The sequence below is a fragment of the Saimiri boliviensis genome, chromosome 2, assembly GCF_048565385.1.
Source record: "Saimiri boliviensis isolate mSaiBol1 chromosome 2, mSaiBol1.pri, whole genome shotgun sequence".
Classification (NCBI taxonomy): domain Eukaryota; kingdom Metazoa; phylum Chordata; class Mammalia; order Primates; family Cebidae; genus Saimiri; species Saimiri boliviensis.
The window spans coordinates 90,189,173-90,205,419 of NC_133450.1; the positions used below are offsets into that span (position 1 = coordinate 90,189,173).

The 16,247-nt window shown below is 41.4% G+C and overlaps 2 protein-coding genes across 15 annotated transcripts in view; both read right to left on the minus strand.

The window, feature by feature from the left end:
• The window catches only part of LOC104650532 (uncharacterized), a 487,983-nt gene that overhangs the window by 73,004 nt on the left and 398,732 nt on the right, over positions 1–16,247 (minus strand). The gene's annotated exons all lie outside the window — the stretch shown is intronic.
• LOC141583615 (RNA polymerase II subunit A C-terminal domain phosphatase SSU72) lies at positions 10,785–11,844 on the minus strand. Its single transcript, XM_074393879.1, has one exon. It carries the CDS (start codon positions 11,752–11,754, stop codon positions 11,170–11,172), a length of 585 nt encoding a protein of 194 aa, XP_074249980.1. The 5' UTR covers positions 11,755–11,844; the 3' UTR covers positions 10,785–11,169.

Here is a 16,247-nt window from a genome sequence, read left to right on the forward strand (position 1 = left end):
CCTGGAAGCATTCCCTTTGAAATCTGGCACTAAACAAGGATGCCCTCTGTCACTGCTCCTATTCAATATAGTATTGGAAGTTCTAGCCAGACCAATTAGGCAAGAAAAAAAGAAAAAGGATAATCAATTAGGAAAGGAGGAAGTCAAATTGTCTCTACTTGCAGACAACATGATTGTATATTTAGAAGACCCTATCATTTCAGCCCCAAATCTCCTTAAACTGATAAGCAACTTCGGCAAAGTCTCAGGATACAAAAGCAATGTGCAGAAATCACAAGCATTTCTATACACCAATAACAGACAAACAGAGAGCCAAATCATGAGAAAATTCCCATTCACCATTGCTACAAAGAAATAAAATACCTAGGAACACAACTAACAAAGGATGTAAAGGACCTCTTCAAGGAAAACTACAAACCACTGCACAATGAAATAAGAGGGGACACAAACAAATGGAGAAACATTCTATGCTCATGGTTAGAAAGAATCAATATCATGAAAATGGCCATACTGCCCAAAGTAATCTATAGATTCAATGCTATTCCCATTAAGCTACCAATGACCTTCTTCAAAGAACTAGAAAAAAACACCTTGAAGTTCGTATGGAACTAAAAGAGCCCACATAGCCAAGACAATTCTAAGCAAAAAGAACAAAGTCAGAGGCATCATGCTACCTGATTTCAAACTATACTACAAAGCTACAGTAATCAAAACAACATGGTACTGGTACCAAAACAGAAATATAGACCAATAGAACAGAACAGAGGCCTCAGAGGCAACACCACACATCTACAACCATCTGATCTTTGACAAACCTGACAAAAACAAGCAATGGGGAAAGGATTCCCTGTTTAATGAATGGTGTTGGGAAAACTGGCTAGCCATGTGCAGAAAGCAGAAACTGGACCCCTTCCTGACACCTTACACTAAAATTAACTCCAAATAGATTAAAGATCTAGACATAAGACTTAACACCATAAAAACCCTAGAAGAAAGCTTAGGCAAAACTATTCAGGACATAGGCATAGGCAAGGACTTCATGACTAAAACACCAAAAGCATTGGCAACAAAAGCCAAAATAGACAAATGGGACCTAATTAAACTCCAGAGCTTCTGTACGGCGAAAGAAACAATCATTAGAGTGAATTGGCAACCAACAGAATGGGAAAAAATTTTTGCAATCTACCCATCTGACAAAGGGCTAATAACCAGAACCTACAAAGAACTAAAACAGATTTACAAGGAAAAAAAAAAAAAAACAAATAAACTCATCCAAAAGTGAGAGAAGGGTATAAACAGACACTTTTCAAAAGAAGACATATAAGAGGCCAACAAACATACGAAAAATGGCTCATCATCACTGATTATTAGACAAATGCAAATCAAAACCACATTGGGATACCACCTCATGCCAGTTAGAATGGCAATCATTAAAAAACCTGGAGACAACAGATGCTGGAGAGGATGTGGAGAAATAGGAACATGTTTACACTGTTGGTGGGACTGTAAATTAGTTCAACCATTGTGGGAAACAGTGTGACAATTCCTCAAGGACCTAGAAATAGAAATACCACTTAATCCAGCAATCTCATTACTGGCTATATACCCAAAGAATTATAAATCATTCTATTATAAAGACACATGCACACATATGTTCATTGTGGCTCTGTTTACAATAGCAAAGACCTGGAACCAACCAATACTCATTAATTGACTGGATAAAGAAAATGTGGCACATAAACACCATGGAATACTACACAGCGATAAAAAACAATGAGTTTGTGTCCTTTGTAGGGACATGAATGAATCTGGAAACCATCATTCTCAGCAAACTGACAGAAGAACAGAAAACCAAACACCATATGTTATCACTCATAGGCAGGTGTTGAACAATTAGAACACGTGGACACAGAGAGAGGAGCATCACACGCTGTGGTTAGTGGTGGGGGTGCTGTGGGGGACAGTGGGGGTGGGGAGTGCGGGGAGAGATAATGAAGAGAGAAATACCAGATATAGGTGATGGGGTGGATGAAGGCAGCAAACCACCTTGCCACGTATGTACCTATGCAACGATCCTGCATGATCTGCGCATGTACCCCAGAACCTAAAGTACAATTAAAAAAATAGTTCACCATCAGATGCTGAAATGGAAAACGTTGAAGGGAGGTTAAAATACAGTTTGGGTTTATATTTGAATTTGTTATTTGGGAGAAGTTACATGTAAGTTGTTAAAAATCTCTGAAACCTTAGCATGAATTTGCTTTAGCAAATCACATCTCATAGGTTACTAGTTGAGAGTAGGTTCTTAAGAGAAAGGGGCAGAACAAGGTGCATTTAGGATGTGGGGGGCATGGGAATGGCTGAGGGGATTGGGAGACAGGATTTAGGAATGGCTGACCCAAGGGAGGAAGCATCCCAAAGAAACCAAGAGATGGGGCCCCACCAGATGAGGGAAGTGGTGCTTCCTGAGGAGACGGGCAGAAATCGTCCATCACCTCCACTTTATCTCCACCTCTGGGCAATGTTGGCTTTGCAGCTTCAAAATACCCGGAAGAGCACCATGCATTCATGCCTGCCCACTCCAGAGGCAGACAGTCGGCACTCTGCTCTGTCCTCCAGCAGCAGCATGCCACCCCCACTGCACTGCTGACCTCAGGACTGTTCAAGATGCTTAGTGCTTGCGTGCGCGCGCGCGCGCGCACACACACACACACACACACCCCCCAATAACCATGAGAACATAACAAAGAAATACAAATGATTCCAATTTAAATCTTAATATGGAATAGACACTCCCTCGAACATCGAGTGGCAAATATGCTAACAGATGGTGATTGATTGATTTCAGAATCAAAGTATTAATAATTCTTCTTTACTAAAATTTATGCATGCGCCCCTCCTGGCACTCCCTTCTCGCTATAATTTGGAAAAGCTTCTCCTTTTATCTTCTTCTACAAAGTGCTGCCATATGGAAAAAAACAGAAAAGCCTGGAAAAAACCCAATTAACTGGAGCTCAAGTAATTAGAGCTCTCACTAAAATAGATAATATTTTCTGTAGCTTCCTCCTAACCATCCCCACCCCTAAATGACAAAAGAACCGCTGATATATGGTTTTAGGCATTAAATCAACATTTCCAGGGTAAGTTAAAAATTGATTGGTGTGATTAGTAGATAACTATGCAACATTATTCCTGTGTCCTGGGCTGGGGGACATGAATCCTTATCATCAGCCCTCTTCTCCAGGGAAGATTCTGGGTTTTCCTGGTGGAGAACGGAAGCAGGAGGAGCAGATTAGTCACCACAACCCAGAGACAGAGGAAGTTTTATAATTACTGTTACTTTAAAAAGGAATTTAATTCTATTCATCAGTCTCAGCTTATTGAGGCAGAAAAGGGGGCTCACTGAGTCTAAATGATTTTATAATGCATTCTCTAGCTAACCATCAGGCAACCCTGAGACTATTCTCTGAGAGCTTCAGCTATCTGCGGTTTTATTGTTCACATAAAAAATATTAAACATGGTTGCAGCACATGCAACATTTATTCATTTCTAAGACATGGAAAGTCTCAAGAGACTAAACAGCAGGATGCAGAGCGAAAATGGATGGTGTTGAATTTCAATGTGTCACAATTTTATGAGTTACTTATTTTCATCTTTCAAATCGGCAAGTCATCACGTTCTTTAGATGGCTCATGCATGAAATCAAATCTCTTTGCTTCAGTTCAGTTTGTATTTTCCTCAATTTAATTATCTCAGTCACATGCAGCCCTACTTTCAGACCGGCCCCTGCAGGAATATTTAATTAACAAAGCCACTGACAAGAAAGGTCCTGGCTCTGCTGCAGCATTTTTGTTAGATTGTAAGTTCCCCAGAGGACACACATCAGGTTTGATCTCAGAATCTGGACTGCTTTCTAACTTTTATTATTTTGACAAATTCTGCATTATTAGTTATACCTACTGTGCTCTCAGAAAGCAGAAAGAAGTCCTATAGCTATTGACAGAAATTTTAAAAGCTTAATTTTTTGAAATATATATTCGGATTTTCATTTTCTTCCTATATTTTCCCCTATACTTTCTCCCTGTATTTTTCCTGACCTTTTCTCCCCGATTTGCTGATTTCCTGGCCCTATCGGAAGCCCAATGCAAGAATTTGTTGTTGTTGTTTTTTTTTTTTTAAATCTCTGCTCACTGCAATTTCCGCCTCTCAGGTTCAAGTGATCCTCCCACCGCAGCCTCCTGAGTAGCTGGGACTACAAGGACATGCCACCACACCCATCTAATTTTTTTTATTTCTTAATAGATATGGGGTTTTGCCATATAGCCCAGGCTGGTCTCAACTCCTGGCCTCACGGGATCTGCCCATCTCAATCTCCCAAAGTGCTGGGATTACAGGTGTGAGCCACGGCGCCCAGCCCAAGAATCTGTGTAGTGGGAAAATCACAGGCACCAGAAGCGTTTTCTCTTCTTTCACAAAAGTTTGAGCCCAATCATAAGATGATGCTGTGCTTCCAGAGAGGCGGAAAAGAAAAAGTTCTCAAGAGTAAGAGGGGAGACAGACGAGAGAGATTCTTGGGAATTGGGAAGGGATTGCGGTATAGGGTGCTGCACTTTTCTCTCTGCCCTATCCGTGGGACAGAGTTGCAATGGAACTGGCTTCCAGTAAGTGGTTCAGGGGAGTGGGGGTGACCGCAGGTTGTGGAGAAGGTAAAAAGAGAGGGGCATCCCCATGCAGGTCACCTGGCCCTGGCCCAATGGGGGATCTTGAGTCCTATTCCCAAGCCCACTCCCATTCAGTGGCGAGCCCGCCACTTATTGAAAGGTCACTTTCCCTTCCCTGTCTACCTCTGCTAATGTCTGTTCCATGCACTCCAGCCCGTGCATTCTGCTCATTCTTAGAACTCCTCCCACATTTATGTATCGCCACCCCCTCCCCCCGCCCCGGCCCACAGAGAATAGAGTTTGTATATTTTTTGTGATGGATTGTCCTGAAGTCTTCTCTCATCTGTTCAATCAACAAATACTTATTGAACTCCTGCTGTCAATACCAGGCTCTGTTCTAGGCACTGGGGAGGATACAGTCCACATAGAGACAAGGACCTTGTTGTCACAGTGCTCACATTCTTGGGAGTGGAGGGGCATATAGTTCCTGCTCTATAGTGTGTGCCAGGCTCTTATCCCCAATCTAACCATAGATCACAGGAGGGGAAGAGTCACAGAATACTTAGGCAGGTGGAGCTCTCTAAAGACCCATCGAGGAGAAATGCTACTTAACAAACTCCCCATAATATACCAGAATATCCGGGCACACTAGGTAAGTAAAAGATGGTTCACAGATGCCAGGCAGGATCCTATAAAGCCCCAGTCAGAGGCCCAGTGAGATCTTAGATTTTTCCATCTTAAAATTTACAATTTATTATTATCATTTGCTAAAGACACATGGATGCAAATATTAACTTTTGGTGTATTTCCTTTGACCTTAGAAGAGTTGAAGTTTGAATCCCTGTATGATTTGTACAAAGGCTATTAGCGACTTCTGAGGTGCTCACATAGCAGCTGACCCTCCATGCATAAGGAGTGTCTTTCCTGCTACAGCTTGAGAATCTCCAGCTGGTTAGAGAAACGAACATACCCAGGAGTTGGGAGTTGGGAGTTAGCAGGTCCATTGTGGCTAAATATATTCCTAGGCTTAAGTGAGATGTTGCTTTGAAAATCTGTCTCCCTTGCCAACGAAAGGATAACATGGAAGTAAGGCATCCTAAGAGTGGATGGCTTTTTCTAAATTATTGGCATTTTCAAAACAATTTTCCCCACAGTCTTGAAAGCCAAATATGTCCCTAGAAAGAAGTGTCTTGGATCTACATAGACTAGCAAAGCTAGAACAATGTATTGATGGTTTCTGAGAAGAGCTATGATCTTAGATTTGGTATTAGAATCACTTGGTTCAGACCGTTACTTGTAAACCATTGTTCCTGGTGATGGTAATCGTTTTGTGAGGCAAAGATCTCAACCATAGAATTAAAAGGTGTCTTCTTAACAATGATATGTCAACAGTAAAGAGAAAGTCTGAAAGATGCAGGACAGTGGGGAAGAGACATTTACAGACATTGACATGGTAAAGAAGTAATTATGGATCTTAGATAGACTCTAGAGGGACACCAGATGTTGCTAAGATTGAGAGAAAGCCTGACTGGGCATGCATGCAAAATAGAATCTATCCTTGCCAATGCCACCCGTGGCAAGCGAGGCTTCAAAGAGGAAAATTAGGGCTTGCACAACTTCACTTGCAAATTGGCATGCGGTATTTTGTTTAAAAAAAGGGGGAGAGCAGGCACTCTAGAATAAAAATACTCTTTTTCTTTGTGCCTGCATTTTATATTACAGAAATCTTCCTACTAGTGATACAAAGCTAGGATTAATTTTCCATCCAAAAAGAATCAATGGTCTGAGGCTATGTGCACAAAAATGAGATTTTTTTTTTTCCTCTTCATGGAAAGCTTACCCAGGATAAACTGCATCCTCCAGTCAGTTACACAGAAGATGAAAGGACTCTGCTGTGCTGGAAGAATGACAAGGATGATTATTCTATGTCAATTCCATTCTATCTTTTTGAAGTAAGTGCTATTTTCTGGCCACATTGGGGGTCTGTGAGGTTCCTTTGGTTATACGTAGAGTACACCACCTTAGAGAATTTATGGAATCTCTGTTTTTCTAGAGTGTTATCCCATCAGGTGTTTTATGATTTCCTCTATGAAGTGATCTTTGATTGGAAGGGGTTCACTTTCCAGAGTTTGTTTTCTCAAGTTACCTATATACTTGAGATTTTGGGGGGACAAAAATGGAGTTACAGTGTTCTGGGTGGCCCTTTAGGACAGGGCTGAAGCAGTAGATAAATGCAGGAGAGCCCAGGAAATGCCAGACACCCTGGAATGTGCCATTTTTGTTCTGGCATAAAATAATGCCACATTTTCTTTGGCGATCTCATTGCTTTTCTGTCTTTGCTGGGTAGCAGGATAATTTCATCGTCTTTGTAGATTTCCCACAGATGCTGCTCTTATTTCAGCCAAAAGCAATCATTGATGTTTACTATGCTAATAACCGAGAACTAAGTTTTGAAAATTGAATTAGGCTAGGCATGTGGCTCATGGCTGTAATCCAGTGCTTTGGGTGGCTGAGGCAGGAGGACTGCTTGAGACCAGGAGTTTGAGACCAGCCTGGGCAACATGACGAGACCCTCACTCCCACCCTCATCTTTACAAATTTTTTTTAAATAGTCAGGCATGGTGGTGGAAGGATCACTTGAGCCCAACAGGTCGGGGATGCACTGAGCTGTGATCATGCCACTGCTCTTCAGCCTCGATGACAGAATGAGACCGCTTCTCAAAAAAAGAAAAAAAAAATTGAACTAGATAATAAAAATAAAACAGAAGAACAGATGTCATTAACTAAAAACAATGTGAGTCACAGAGTACAGATATAAATTAAGTTTTGTGAATAGTATTTGGAAACCTGAAATACAAAACACATTTCATTTGCTCAGGGAAAAAGAAGAGTAAGGAGAGAAAATTTTACATTGCTGTAATTATCTGTTACTATGAAACTTTGGATTTCAATCATCTTGAGGCTGTCAACATCCCACAAATGAGGTGGATTCCAGGAAAATCTGATTAGGGGCAGACGTTGCTGTCTCCAAAACGTATTACAAACCATTTACCTCTATATGCTGCCCAGTGCATGTTCAGCGCAGCACAGGATTTCACTAATGCAAGAACCAGCTTGGCAAAGAATCAAATACTTATGTGCTACAGAGCGTACTAGGGACCTGTTTGTTTGAGGTTTGCCTTTACCTGGCACCGGTTTCTAACAGGTCTTGCCTTTTGTGTGCCACATTAGATTTCTACCTACCAATTAATACTGAGTCTCACCATAGTCCATACTAAATTAAGAAAAAAAAATATTTAATCTGTCCTATAAATCTAAGAAATAATGCAATTTTTTTTTTTTTTTAGTTTCCAATCTTTAAGTATCTGGTTAAAGGTAAATTATTTACATTTATTTAAAACTTCAAATGATTCTTCTCTCATTTATGCAGTCCTTTTTAATGAAGTCTTGCTTTTATATGGATATCCCAAAACAAGCCCAGGGCAGGCTATGTGAACTTGATTTTACTGTTCATTATATCCTGCAGAAAGGGCTAAAAAGCATGTCATTCATAAATGAATGAATGAATGAATGAATGAATGATGAACCACGCCTAAGCCAGTTGGCTGGGCCTTAACTTAGAGAAATTACAGGACGAGAAGTTTCACTGTCCTTAAAACGATTAGGTGAGATCACCTGTCTTCTACACTGCCTGGTACCATTTCTTGACTTTAATCTTAAAAGCCCTTTCACTTTGTCTGCATGATCATGTTGCCAGATTGGACTGCAAGTGGGCCTGCCAGGGTGTGTTGTGCTGGACAAACTGGCCTCCCATTTCCATCGTTTCACAGTAAATAATTCAGCAATGTGCGAGGTTTGCTTTGTATCGGTTCCTTGCACCTGGTGAGAAGGTAGCGTTCAGACCAGCTGGAAGTAGGTAGCAAAGTGTGTTAGGAGTTGGGGGTCAGCAGGGTCTTGCAGAACCTTCTATAGGAATGGCAAGGGAACCTTCTCATGCCTGGTAGAATCTGCACTCAGTGCTGGTGATCGCCCTGTGGGAATCTGGGCATCTGTGCCCTTGTTTGGGAGCAGGCTGTATCGCCTCCTGCAATGTGTAATGATACATTTTTGTATGTTTTGCCATTAGAAATACTTTCCAAGATCATGTCCTTTGCAGGGACATGGATGGAGCTGGAGGCCATTATCTTTAGCAAGCTAATGCAGAAAGAGAAACCCAATTACCACATGCTCTCACTTATAAGTGGGAGCTAAATAAGGTGACCCCATAAGCCATCGAGCAGTTGGTAACACACGGACACACAGACGGGAACAACACACACTGGAGCTTATTGGAGGGTGAAGGGTGGGAGGAGGATCAGGAAGAGTAATGAGTGCTAGGTTTAGTACCTGGGTGATAAAATAATCTGCAGAACAAATCCCCATGACACACACTTACCTGTGTAACAAACCTACACATGTACGCCTGAACTTAAAAGTTAAAAAAAAAAAATACTTTCCATGCTAACTAGACCTGCTGAAATTATTCTGTTAATCAGTCTTTCATCCTGTTGCGACAACTATATGTCTGCTGTCTAAGACAGCATAGGTTTGAATCACATAGACTTCAGGCTTCGGCAGTCTTCGGTTCTCATACACACATTCAGGATGTATAAGAATTAGAAGATGATGGCTTCAAAATTCTCTGACATAATCAGAAAGACCATGCAAATCAGAGTGACTCTTTCTATCCTAACGCCCAAGGAAAAATCCCAGAGCATTACAGTCTAATCTTAGTTTGTATGTTAGACTGTGCTTCCATATTTTGTGGTTTGGCTCTAAATTCTAAAGTATAATTGAATTGAGTTATAATGTATATTCTATGCTAGTAACTACAAAAAGTCTGCTTTGTTATAAAGGTTGACAAACACAAGAGCATAATGTATCACAGTAATGATGCCTGAAAATCGCTGCGTGGTTAACACAATACGAATGAACAGAAATGAATGATTCCAGGCCTGGGAGAAATTGCTGCATTATGATTATTTTCTAGAAGCAGAGAACAAGGTAGGTGACCCCGTAAGTCATCAAGAACTTGGGAAATAGTGTGTTATTTTTCAGAATAACCTATGTATGCCTGAATTCTGGCCCACCACAACTTAAACATTTATTAAAAATAAATGTTCATTTCAGCATTCCTCCATATTCCAAATAAAGCTACGGTAGACTGACTGACTCATGCCAAGGGACTAGGAGCAGAATTATTATCAAACACCCGGAACAAGATAAGCTCTGCTAATTGGGACACTGAAAGTGCTTGATGAAGTCTGCTGCAACGTAACTGTGCTGTTGGCTTCATCATGAACTTCGGCTATAAAAATGGAACAAATTGAACTTCTTTGTTGTTGAGATGGGGGTCTCGCTCTGTCACTCAAGCTGGTGTGCAATGGAACTCTTGGTTCGCTGCAACCTGCACCTCTTGGGCTCAAGCCATCCTCCCTCCTAAAGCCTCCCGAGTAGCTGGGACCAAAGGCATGTGCCACCACAGCCTGCTAATTGTTGTATTTTTAGTAGAGATGGGGTTTTGCAATGTTGGCCAGGCTGGTCTGATCTGTCTGCCTTGGCCTCCTGAAGTACTGGGATTACAGGCATGAGCCACTGTGCCTGGCCAAATTGAACTTTAACGACTTTTTAAAATTTAAGTGGCCTGGGAGTGCTACCCAATACTACACACTTGCGTACTTTGATGGTTGCTCACAGTTCCCTTTCAGCAAACTGGATTTTGGTTTGGGATAAGCCTATGATTTTTAAACTTAGGGGTTCTCTGAAAAGACTTGAGGGTCACTTGGCTTGGGAATAGGGATGAGTAAAGTTTTAGGGGCCAAAATCACTGCCTGGTTTCAACCAGAGTAGCTTTGATCTTTTTCATATATAATGGAATTCCACATAAGGATTTTCCTGGGGGTAGGGGTTTTGATCTTTATCATATATTGGCAGTCCATGTAAGGTTTTTCCTGGGGGTAGGAGGAAGCTTCCTGCTTAAACATGTACTCAGAAACAGCTTGTAGAGTTCTAACAAATAAACAAAAAGTCTATTTGGTTAAAGCAAGTCATCATAAAACGATTTCTCAAAATGGGAGTTACAATTCTTTTTTTTTTTTTTTTTTTTTTTTTTGACAGCAGCATCTATTTATTGGACAATTCCAGGTCATCGAACACCTCGTGGGTGGGAAGGGAGGAGGGAGCAAGCGCACGGGGACACTGGGGCGGGGGAGTGAACACAAACCAACCGCTGTCTTGTCTTTTCGGTTAAAGGAAAAAACTATAATCAATATCCCGTTTGTAAGTAAAAGTGGGAAGGAAAAAACTTGATTGCTTTAATGTGGCATTTAGACATCTCCTCCCGTGTCATATGCACGGTTTATTTGGGTAATGTTACCGTCACCAGCAGAACACCTGTAAGTAAAAACAAACGTCAGGAAGGAAAAAGTATGAACAAAAGGAAGCTGGAGCGGGCGGCCGGGCCCGGGCTCAGTAGAAGCAGACGGTGTGCAGGAAGGTGCGGCCGCTCTTCTCCTCGAACTCCTGCAGCAGCTCGTCAATCTCATTCTCCATGTCCTCCGTGTGTTGGATACACTGGCAGAGCTCACAGATGAGAAATGCTCCCAGGGTGGCCTCCTCATGGTTGTCCTGGATGTCCACGTTGACCACGTGCACTGGCTGGCAGGTCTCCTGTTCTCTGGAATTCAGATCTTCCACTACCTGGTCGTACACTCTCTCTTCGCAAGTGAGGATCAGATCAAACAAGTCTTTGCAGTTCTGGAACCTTTCCGGCCGGGGCTTGATTCTCTTATTTCTGTCCAGCATGTGCAAAATGCCATTTTGCGTATAGAGTTCTTTGTCTTTCCTAAGAAGGTCATTGTACATCTGGTCATATGTGGTTTTGAAATCATAAACATTGGGCTTGTCCGGAGCTGGTCCTGGAAGCTTCACGTGAGTCCCTGTTCCAAAGGATCGGACACTGAATCCCCGTTTGCTGAGGATGTTGTGCGCCTCCATGCTCCGGTTCTGGTTGCTCGAGCACACCACTGCCACCCGCAGCGGGGACGACGGCATGGCGGAGGCCGCACAGCCCGCGGGGTCCCGCTCGGGCTCCCACCCCACCGCGGCGCTTCCGCGCGAGCAAAATGCGGAGTTACAATTCTTTATAAAAATTATTTTATTTTAGATTTGGGGATAGATGTGCAGGTTTTTTCTATGGACATATTGTGTGATGTTGAGGTTTGGGCTTCTGTTCATCAACCATTTCCCCCTTACTTCCCTCCTCCCCCAGTAGTACCCGGTGTTGATTGCTGCCATCTTCACGTCCATACCCAATGTTTAGCTTCCACTAGTAAGTGAGAGCATATAGCATTTGGCTTTCTGTTTCTGTGTTAATTCACTTAGCACGTTGGCCTCCAGCTGCATCTACATTGCTGCAAAAGACATGAAGTCATTCTTTTTTAATGGCTGCCTAGTATTCCATAGTCCGTGGTGTCTATGTACCGTGTTTACTTTACCTAATCCACCAATACAGCACTGATTCATTATTTTTTCTATTGTGAATAGTGCTGTGATAAATGGGTGTGCACGTGTCCTTTTGGTAGAACGATTTATTTCCCAGTAATGAAACTGTTTTTAGTTCTTTGAGAAATCTCCGAACTGCTTCCCACAGTGGCTGAACTTACACTCCCACCAGCAGTGGACAAGCGTTCCCTTTCCTCTGCATCCTTGCCCGCAGCTGTTTTTTTTTTTTTTTTTTTTTTTTTTACTTTTTTAGCATAGCCGTTTGGACTGGTATGAGAGGGTATCTTATTGCGGTTTTGATTTGCATCTCTCTGATCGTGGTGATGTTCAGCATTTTAAAAATGTTTGTTGGCTGCTTGTATGTCTTCTTTTGAGAAGTGTCTGCTTATGTCCTTTGCCCACTTTTAAATCCTTTTTTTTTTTCTTGTTGATTTAAGTCACTCATACATCCTGGATATAAGTTCTCTGTTAGATATGTAGTTTGTAAATATATTTTTTTTTCCAAAATGGGGGTTCATACTTCTTAAGACCCCTGAACGTGAGCCAAAGTTGTCATGTATAAAACCCACGGGAACAAAGCTGGGTAGACCTGAGTGAGGAGGGCAGCAGTAATCATTTGGAAAGTAGTTCACACCTAAGTGTGACATAATAAAAATATGTATTTGGTCCCTGCCCGTGGTTCTGCACACAGAACTCTGTTTTTTATTTTATTGTTTCGAGACAGGGTCTTGCTCTGTTGCATAGGCTGAAGTGCAGTGGAGCGATCACAGTTCACTGTAAGCTAAAACTCCAGGGTTCAAGTGATCCTCCCTCCTTAGGCCTTCTAGTAGCTGGGACTGCAGGTACACCACCATGCCCCACTATTTATAATTTTTTTTTTTTTAAGTAGCAATGAGATCTTGCCATGTTGCTCTGGCTAGTCTTGAACTTTTGGGCTCAAGCAAAACTTCTGCACTGGCTTCCCAAAGTGCTGGAATTACAGGCACAGGCTATTGCACTGGGTCCATAGAACTAATAAATCTCTTGTAATTTCCTGAGCAGTAAGGGTTCTAGGTACATCTTTTGTTCCATATTTGGTCTCTGAGCTCAGTTCCTGACACAGAACTCCTAGCCCCTTTTGCTGGGTGAAAAGAGCATCTTTTGTTCTAATGAGGCAACTCCTGGTGGGCTCCTGGATGGGGGCTGCTCATCAGAAAGGGCAGCCCATGATTAGAAGCTGGAAACTTTCAGCCCCACCCCAAACCCCTGGGAAGCAAAGAGGGGTTGGATATTGAGTAACAGATCATGCCTATGTGATGAAGCCTCCATAAAAATCCCTGAGTTACGGGGTTCAGAGAGCTTCTGGCTTACTCAACGTCGGGGAAATGGCATGCAGCCTCTACACCCCTTCCACATACCTTATCCACCTTTTCATCTGGCTCTTTGTCTGCATTATTTGTAATACCCTTTACAATAAACCAGTAAATGTGTCTTCCTGCGTTCTGTGAGCCATTCTAGCAAATAATTGAACATGACAATGGGGTAGTGGGAAGCACTGATCTGTGGCCAAGTCAGACAGAAGTCGTGGGTAACCCAAGGAACCACCTCTTGCGATTGGTGTCTAGAGTGAGACACAGTCTTGTGTGACTAAGCCACTAACCTGTGGGGTCCGCACTAACTCCACGTAGTGTCATAATTACACTGAATTATAATACATGCACCTAGAGTCTGAGAATTGGTTGGTCTGGGAAAAAACCCACACAGCTGATGTCAGGAGTGAACCACTGAGAGTGACGTGAGTGTAGTAGAAGGGAAAACAATTTGGTTTTCTGCATTATATATGGGGAAGCCTTTCCCAACAGGCACTGGAAGTCTCCATGGAAGTCTTTGTTAAATCCCAGATCACGTCTATACTGAGAATCGGCAAAGAAGATCTTGCTTTAATGTCATCTTTAAAGAGGTCACTGCTTCTGGATGATGTCTTAATGAAAGAAAAGACTGATCTGTATGCATTGTTCTCACATTAAAAGGAGTAAGTTTAGGATTGAAAAAGACACTTTAAAAATGGATTTCTACAAGGAATCGTTTTTCAATGGGTATAAAGTTTGTTATGCAAGATGAATAAATTCTAGAGATATGCTGTACAACATAGTACCTATTTAACAATAGGGTATTGTGCACTTTGAGATATGTTGCAAAGTCAGGCATGGTGGTGCACATATATAGTCCTAGCTACTTGGGAGGTGGGAGGATCTTTTGGGTGCAGGAGTTTGAGGCTGCAGTGAGCTATGATCACTCCACTGCACTCCAGTCTGGGTAATGGAGCAAGCCTGTTTCTAAAAAAGTTTTTTTAAAAAAGGCTTATAAAATACATCTCATGTTAAATGTTCTTACCAAAACCAATAAAAGAAAACCCATGAAAGAACACGGGAAATTTTTGGAGGTGGTAGCTATGTTTAGTACCTTTGTAGTGGTGATGATATAATAAATGTATGGTGTATATACAGACTCATCAGGATATATACATTAGAAGTGTGTGAATTTTGTATATCAATTATAACTCTATAAAGCTAAAAAAATAGATTACTATCTATTAATAGAGTATCCCAGAGCAAACTGCTAGGCCATACATTTTTTTAAAAGTCAAAACTAAAGCAACATCTTCGTTAATTGGATGATAAAAAGGTACATTCCTCTATGATCTGTTCCCACAAAGGAGAATATTTTACAAATAGACTTGACCAGTAAATTTCATTATGGGAACACATCCTAGGAAATATTTGGAGATGAAAAAAGAAAGATTTATGTCCAAGAATCTTTCAACTTTATTTATAATATAGAAAACTAGAAAATTACTTAAATATCCAGCAAAAAGAATTCAGTTAAATAAATTATGGTGGCTTCATTTATTGAAAAATTATCCAGGCAATAAAAATATTTTTGAAGACAACGTGAGGAAATTCTAATGTAAATGTTAATGAATATATATTGAATATTCATATAAAGTTAATTTCTTGCAAATGTTAAGTAAATGCACATTGAATTTAATATCTGTATTTAAAAAAAGTGTAAATATAGGCATAAAAGACAATAAAGAAATTCATCTAAATGTTAGTAGCATTTATCTCTGTGTATTGGAATCAACAATAATTTAAACGTGGTTTTCCCTCTGGACTTTCCTTCATTGCATACCTTTTTAATTAAGAGAAAGCAATATTTTTAGAATCAGAAAAAAGCTAAATATCTAACAAAAGTCTTGTCCAGGCAGTTGACATGGTTTTTTCTGTGAGAAAATATATAGATAAAAGGGACTTAGAGTCACTAAGCAGGAGGTAGATAATTTGTCTGAGAATTCCCAGAGCATCTGGAGGAGGAAGAGGCCCAGATCCTAGTTTCTTCTTCTGGATATTCAAAGGAATTGAACGGGATGAGTGGTTCATGCAGCAGTCACCAGGACCCATTGATGGGCGAGAGCGATAAACCGTTTGTGCAAAATCATCACAAGGATAGAAAGTGGCTAGAGAAAATGCCTGTCAAGGAGGATCGATGTGTGGAGTCTTGGCGGGGTTAAGGCAGGAACTGTTCCTGCCCTCCGGTTTCCAGCTCCGATCTGCTGCTTTGCATCTCAGGGCCATGTCACTAAAGCAGTCTCTCGGAGAAGGAGAGACAGTTTTTACGATGGAAACAGGTATACTCGAACCATTTAATTGAAGCCCTAAACAGAGATGCTAATTTTCTTTGTACTCCCAAGCTGGTAGAATGGGAACTAACAGTTGTTGGTTGTTCTTTACCCATATCAGGATAAAATTAGCTCAGAACACACAAATCAGATGAAGCATTGAGAGAAATTGGCATAAAATGAGATTGAATGATGCAAAGGTCCAGGATGATTAAGACTAGAAAGAGGCCGGGCGCGGTGGCTCACGCCTGTAATCCCAGCACTTTGGGAGGCCGAGGCGGGTGGATCACGAGGTCGAGAGATCGAGACCATCCTGGTCAACACGGTGAAACCCCGTCTCTACTAAAAATACAAAAAACTAGCTGGGCTTGGTGGCGCGTGCCTG